Source organism: Empidonax traillii, unplaced genomic scaffold (genome assembly GCF_003031625.1).
Source record: "Empidonax traillii isolate 1590-97213 ecotype Southwest subspecies unplaced genomic scaffold, ASM303162v1 scaffold6:size4315531, whole genome shotgun sequence".
NCBI lineage: Eukaryota > Metazoa > Chordata > Aves > Passeriformes > Tyrannidae > Empidonax > Empidonax traillii.
Window position 1 is genome coordinate 1767261 of NW_020955199.1, and position 7891 is coordinate 1775151.

The 7891-nt window shown below is 33.6% G+C and overlaps 1 protein-coding gene across 8 annotated transcripts in view; it reads right to left on the minus strand.

The window, feature by feature from the left end:
- The window catches only part of AGTPBP1 (ATP/GTP binding protein 1), a 55655-nt gene that overhangs the window by 34659 nt on the left and 13105 nt on the right, over nt 1-7891 (minus strand). For all 8 annotated transcript variants that reach the window (XR_003570878.1, XM_027880606.1, XM_027880628.1 and 5 more), the window contains 7 exons: nt 6644-6774; nt 6044-6111; nt 5717-5780; nt 5189-5335; nt 4796-4927; nt 2878-2971; nt 1235-1272 (listed from right to left, as the gene is read on the minus strand). Coding sequence is in view for 7 of the 8 variants with exons in the window: in XM_027880606.1 (XP_027736407.1) it covers nt 1235-1272; nt 2878-2971; nt 4796-4927; nt 5189-5335; nt 5717-5780; nt 6044-6111; nt 6644-6774 (674 nt within the window). In the remaining variant the exon portion in view is untranslated. The remainder of the gene's footprint in view (nt 1-1234; nt 1273-2877; nt 2972-4795; nt 4928-5188; nt 5336-5716; nt 5781-6043; nt 6112-6643; nt 6775-7891) is intronic.

Below are 7891 nucleotides of genomic sequence, written 5' to 3' on the forward strand. Positions count from 1 at the left end.
ACGATGTCATCCAGCAAATTTTAAAAAAGAAAAAAAATTCTACAAAGCACATCTATCCACACACACTGTGTAGACAAAATATTTTAAACAAACTTCTTTTCACTTGCAGTCCACACAGTGTTGCAGTAACTATCTCTCAAATTTGATAAACTCATAATACCTCTACCCCAAATACTGGGTAATCAGTATGACAACTGCACTACACACATCATAGATTAGTGTTTTTGAGAAGCGATTTACTTATATGAAGTGTAAGATGTTACAATGTCAAAACCTCTAAAGAGAAAAAAAATCCCAAAATAAATGCACACGATCTCCTGTTTTTAAAGACCTTTTCAACACTTTATTTCTCTCTCCAGTATTAAAGTTTAGCTGCCAGTTTACAGAATAGAACACTGACAATGATACAGAAATACTTCTTTCCCTGGATTTCCCAAGGAGAAATTGCAACATTTTAAAATACACAAATCAGAGGACCAAGGTATCACACTGAACAAACATGAGTAAACACAGTGCACCGTGACAGTCAGTACCAAAATTTCCTGTCATTTGTCTGAAATAGTTTTCTGCAAATCTAATCATGCCTCAGTTCTTACCCAACTCCACTGGAACTACTAGGAATGTTGCAGCTTTAATACTACTGTTCGGAGAAAATGAATTTTTAGTTCCCTGCTAGTTACAAGCCTGGTTCAAAATCCGCAGACAGCATTTGTTTTCTTGCTGCTGGATCAGAGAGTCCGTGCCTGGAAACTGACCGTTGTTTTGTTACCCTTGATTCCACTTCATGAGCATCACTGACAAACTTCTCATTAGGACCCTAGTCCTTATTACTCTGAAGAATTACTTAAGAATACCTACATTTCCCCCGACATCCACAGCTATTTTCAGACATATATATAAAAAAGATGCACAGGAGTTATAGACATCCATTATTGAAGGGCTGAGATGAGTGAATCTAAAAGGCACCTCAGATCCAGATCAGTTCTGCAGAAGCAGTGCAGCCCTTCTGCTGCATAACTGAAGAAACAGTAACTAATTATTAAATATATAGCTATATACAACATAAATAAAGCATCAGACACTGTAGATAAAACTGTATCTTATTTCTAGCTTTCCTCACTTTGATTTTGTTTAGGCCACAGACTTAATGTTAATTTTTCTCTATCTATACACACACACGCACACACATATTTACCTCAAGTAGACAAACAATTTCTTGTTGTCAAACACTTACTTGATTTTAGCAATGCAGCAAGTGTGTCTAAAGCAACCCTGTCAATATAACAAGAAAAGTCAAAACAGCAAACAACCAGTATGCTTAATCTACAGTACTATAAAACCAGACAAGACACTTATTGCTAACAGACATATAAAGTCTAACCTCAAGACCTCCTGGTTGCACTGTATCACAGACTTCACTTTTAAAATTTGATTTTACTAAGAGATCACATATCTCTGCTATATCTGAAGTCTGATGGAAAAATTTCATAAATATCGATGCAATGGCTATCCAAAATTCCAGCTTTTGCAAAAACATTGTGACTATGTAAAGTTTATGACCAACACTCAGTGGTTGTGATAGTTCTGAAATTCATGGTTTTGTTAGCAGCAGAACGAGTACTTCCACAAAGTAAAGGACATTATTTTCAAAAACTGTAGGTCAATACTGGTGGTGTATTAATATACTGAGGAGCAACACCCATCAATCTGTACTACCATACCTGATGGTCAGTGTGAGATTTTTCTTGTACATAAAGTCATTTTTTCAACTAACTCAAACAGCACAACTAGAAAACATATACACTTATTTTTCCCCTCTTTGTGAAGATAGACTTCATGTATATGATCTTAGATCATAAACAAGGATATCATGATTACTCACATCATAGAAAAGTAAGTTCCTAATTTTAGGCTGGGGCTTAAAGGAGCAGAGGATTTTTTTTTTTTTTGAAAGATACTCCTGTGACCACAAATACCAGATTTTGTTAACATAACACTAATGTTTTTGTACTGAAGTTAGAATACATACAGTACAAGATTATGATTTTGCTAGTGAGATGAAAAATTTAGTTTGCCACAGGCAGGTACTTCAAAAAAGTGAAGTGTATAAAGAAGGGCTATCTTCAATTAGATCTACTTAGTTAATTTTTACCCTAAATTCACTAAAAAAAATCCCAAACCAAAACCCCAAAAGAACCCCAAACAATCCAAAACAGCCACAAAAGCTGTCAACCACCATGGGGATGGGAATCTAAAGTCATCACTTTCAGCTACACAGTGAATTTTATGTTTTTTTAAACACAACAGCACAATGGCCCACTAGACAAATATTGCTGGGGCTTCCTACTCTATATTTTATGTTCTTGCTCTGAGAGTCTATAATTGATTTGAAGTAAAACAGAAAGAAAATTTTATTACCAAATAAAAGGGATAGTGTCACATTAAAAGCACAAAGCAGACGCAGAAGCCAATTAAACAAATAAAAATATGATGGGATTGTCTTGATCTGTTTGTCATGATTTGGGGATAAGCATTGTAGACTTTCCATGCAGGAATATTAGAGACAAAAAAATAATACTTATTTTACCAGTACTGCAAGCAGACATTACAATACTTTGTGTTACTCTACTGGGTAAAATTAAACTTCCCAACTCCCTTCACTTTATTAACATTTATTAGTCAAATATAATTAAGTTTGATTTCTCTAATACTACTTTTAATTTACAAGTAAGTTTTGAAGCATATACAAGGTTTTACCATATATTATATTATATTATATATATTTATATTTATATATAATATAAATATAATATATATATAAATATATATATATTTACCATATATTATATTATATTATATTAAAGAGACCTTACTTACTTCATAAGGCTAGTATTCCTTTTACTAAAAGGGCCAATGATCTTAAACATCAGTTCTACTACTCCATTCTTTCCCAAAGATACTGCATTTACAGCTGGAAGAGTTAAAAGCAATCCATTTTAAGATAATGTAGTAATAAAGGCAAAAGAAAAAAAATCAATATACTCAAACTAAAATTGACACAAGTTAACTTTGAAGTACAAAAAATGCTAGATATGCTTGTGTTTTAAGACATACAATGACAGGCAGACACACCACACATAATCAGATGAGAATCCAATCTTGATATTACTTGAAAAAGAAAAAGGACATAATTATTACTTTACAAATAAAATCATGTACTACTTCCAACACAAGCTTCCGCTTTGTTATTAAAATGCATTAAAAAAAGAATTTTCTTAATTCAGTTTATCAAAACAACAGGCTTTCTAAAATTTCAAGTTTACTAGGTTCTATGACTTGCTACTATAATTCAGTACTAGGATAGACAGGTATATTCACCAGGGTTTGAAAGCCAAGAGTCTGCTATAAAATTTAAAAATGCCAATTGGTATAAGCTTTCCTGAACTGCATGTTACGAGCACATGTTCCCAGAAAAAATATTATAATAGTAACCCATTTGAAAGGGAGCAAATGAAAAGAAATTATGCTAAGACTTATTAAGTTCAAGAAATATGCACCGAAAGTATACCTGGCTGAAGTCCAACAGCCACTGAAAATACAAACTGCTGAAACAGACACAGAAATTCAATTCCTGACTGAGTTAAGCAATATGTGCTCGTGACAAAGCAGGAAGACAGCTGCTAAGACTTCAACATAACAAATGCTGTTATTAGTGTAGAACTCAGTATGTGAGTCCCAGTTGCAATTTCCTCATCATTAGCAGCAACATTACACCAGAATCCAAGAAAAGTTAGGACTTAATCTAATAGTAACTGTACTTGAAAACTTGAAACAGTTCTACACATCAGAATGCTATGAACTACTGCTTTTTATGTTTCTAAGGAGTGGGAAATAGAGAAATACAGAACTGATCTTAGAGGAAGCTGAACTGGAGACTCAGTTCAGTATCGTATTTTCAGGATGAAGTAAGTTTTCAGCTAAGCAGTGTTAACTAATGTAACTATCTGTATTAAATTTCTCAGTTTGGAAGCACTTTATGTCATTATCTGTCAGCTCAAAAGAAATAAAGCTTTCCCATTTTGAAAGTATTAAGGTTTATGAATTATAGCTGCTCAATGTCTGTCCTGAAAAAATAATCTTAGAGATCATCAAATCCATTCTCTGGGGCAAACATGGCCATGTTTTCCATTTCTTGCACTTATTTAAGAAGTTTAATGACCCTTTTGAGCTCAAAGGGAAAACTTAAACGCATCTAACAGACAGCAGAAATACAGCAAGAACCATACTATTTTCATCAACTTCCTACTGCCTGTCCAAACAATTAGGGTCTTGTGGAAGAATATTACCCCAATAGTAGAGCACCTGTACACGAGGATTAAGGAAAAGGTTAAATTTAGAAATAAGATATTTCCTGTGTGAACTAAGTGTTAAATTAGCAATAAAGAAATAAAATAAAAAATAAATTAAAAACATGAGCATGAACAATAAGGAGAATAATTATTTAATTCTAAGTGCTTTTGCAAGCACAGTGTTAGCATTTCTGGTTTACATGTTTAGACAACAGCATTTATGCAAAATGGATAGCTCAAAATTCCACACATCCCATAAGACTGTTTAAAAAAACCCAGCTTTTTCTAGAACATAAGCAATTTTAGGATATAAAAAGCAAATTCTCAGAAAGAAAGCATTTTAAAGACTTAATATTAAACAAGCATCAAAATCTGATATTTTAATCTTATCTGGGTAAAAAACTTTATATTACACAGAGAATAAAATAATTGTCTGCAATACTTACAGTTGGTTGAGTAAACTCTTAACACTTGAAGACATGGTAATATTAGCCTGTGGTTCTGCAAATTCTGCTTCACTAAATTCAATGATATGTTTAGGACACCATTTATTCTTGCTTTCATGCCAATCTTTTTGTCTGGTGTCAAAGAAATACAAGATCAATCACACTAATTTTGAAATTATTATTAAAAAATAGAAGTTAAATGGCTGAATTTCTTCTACTGATAGAAGTAAATGTTAGCTCTGCGTATCTACTTCCCACCACTCTTCCTCCCCCATCTCACTCCTCCTTTTGTTCTTCTCTATCAATTCTGAGTACATACATGCTTACACAATAGGAAGAAACTCTTTTAAAGTTTCAATTATAAAACGTTAATGTCTTATGCTATAATATCACCTTTTGGACCAATTTTTGCAAGAAGAGTATGAAGAAGCACCATTAATTCTTCATTTGGTGGAGAGTCTTTGCTGGCAGTCAAAAGCAGCTGTAATAAGATCTGTGTCCCTCCTTTGGTAACCAAGACACCTGCTCTCCGACCGCCACCTAGAAATTAAAACTGAGCTGATATCTCTAAAGTCAAAGAGCAATTAAATATCTAAGATGCAGTTATCATAAGTATTTAGAACAGCAATATTTTCTTCATTTGTGACTGCACTATGCAAGGACATGCTGGACTTAAACTTATTGCAATAAAAATTATTTGTGTAGGATTATTTGCAAGGTGACTTCAGTCTTTATGTTCTTTTAATTCTGCATATCAATTCACCTTAGCAAATGCCAATAAACAAAAACTCAAAACAATAATAATAAAAAGCCTCATAAAAAATAAAACCAATAAAAAATAACCAACCAAAACAAAAAAAAAAAAAGCCTGAAGAATAATGTATGAATATAATCATAAGTCAACCCTTACAGAAAACTTACCAACTGAGATTACCTCAATGAGAATATTCAATATATTTAGAATAGTTTGAGGATCTTTTGTATTCTGCAACAAAAAAGAGAGAGATATTTGCTTAACATAACAGTCTAATACAATGGTTTAAATACTTAAAGCTAGAAGAAATTGCCACCACCAAATCAAGTAGAACTCAGGATGTACAAACACCCAGCTAAACATCCCGCTAACCACAAAACCAATTAAAAACTACTTTGTAATATGAAACAACAATTTGAACTGATAGGTGACAAAAAATGTCTTAGAGTATTTAAACATATGCACCCATAGCCACAGAGATTAAAAGATTCTACCTCTAGGGTTGCCAGGATAACTTCTATTCCAGTGGAGCCCTTAGAAGTCATCTCCTTCCTGGTTTTTTCTGTCAGTGAGAAAAAGACTAATACTAGCTTGCAGAAATAAAATATGTGATCATCTACAACATGACCAGAATATCTACACTGCAAATAATAAAACCTATTAAAAACTGCATGTGTATATATATAAAACTAAATAAAAAACTCAAGCAATTTTAAAACTCATTTTTGCTTTCACTTGTTGAACAATCTTGTCATGTCCTAGAAAAAAAAGACTGTAAAGAAAAATATCAGTAAGAAAGCTCCCTTCCAGATACTCCTACTTCTCATAGATATACATATATACACATATACATATATCAAGTGAATTATTACTGAAAATACAGTTGTTTGACAACACAAAATCAACTCGGTGTAACCAATACTATAACAGATAGCATTAAACATGGACTTAAACAGATGCTTTTAACAGTGAAAAATACAGATGGGTAGTCAAGTTCACTAAACAAAAACAAAAATTCAAGTCCAGCAAGGAAGATACACAGTAAGGAATACTCAAAATGGAAACTACTAAAATCACAAAACTTAGATAATTACCTTGACTCTGAACCAGATGAAGGATCTTGGAGGTAACATATCTGGCACTGTCTGATTCTCCTAATACAGAGTCCAAATTGATCTTCTCCAGCTGTGACAGCAGGGACATAGTCCGAGAATTGGCAGATATGCTACAAGAAGGATTTTTTTTTATTATTTTTTCCATCTAGATCAGAGTAAAAAAAAAACCACTAACAGAAACTCAGTCTCAGAGTAATGGCAGTGGCTAATTCACCTTCCTTAGTTTATCTTGACTGTAAAACAGTCTTAATTCTCCTTCATTCTGGTAAATTTAAAGATTTTGCAAAGCCTGAATTGCAGCAGACTAATTATATGTAACAGCACCTCCAAGAGCAACTGTGAACAGAGAAATCAGTTGCAACAAGTAAAATGCAAATATAGGTACAGATGTTGTTTATATATGTCACTCAGAGTTAACTTATATTAATTAATTTGCATTAAGTGACAGGATACTGTATCAAACCTGCCATTCAAGGAAAAACTGGCAACAAACAATCACAAAGACTGTATCACAGGCTGGCATTTTGAAGTGGGAGAAAAGATTATCAATCACGAAATGAGCAAACTAGCACCCACCAGCTGAAGAAAAAGAACATCCATTTTTTTAATGAAAAAGCTTTGGAAAGTTTCCAAAGTTATCATCAGGGTTTGGATTCATTTTAAACACAAGGGTATTTTGGCCTGCCAACAAAAAATTGCCTTAAAAAAGTATTTTAACAGAAGACATGATTTCAAACCAGCCATTCATAAAGGCAGGTAATTACTAAGAAAAAATGACCATAGTTCTAAACAGAGTCAGCCTAGAAACTGTTTTATTTGCTCTCTAGTTTAACAGCATAACAATTATTTATAAGAGTTTAGAGATTCACATTCCTACATGAAAGTAATTTTTAGACAAATGTTTAACATTTTAGTTACAGTCATGCGATTAACTACAGGAAATTAACTACATTGACTTTCCACTTGTGTAACTTTAGGGTCCCACAATAATCAACAATAATGGCCAGTCTCTTCGCGAACGAAGAACCAGGGAAGGTTTTTCCACCTTCCAGCCTGCGCATTGGATTTTTTAGGTGAGACACAGTGTGCGCGGAACTGAGCCCACCCTTTAATCCTGAGGTTCATCTGCTGGGGCCAAGCACGCTTGGACGGTGGCAGCGAGGTCCTCAGGACGTAGATGGATTGCCTTACAGGGCTAACGAGCTCCATCTGCCCGGGGAGGGGCCC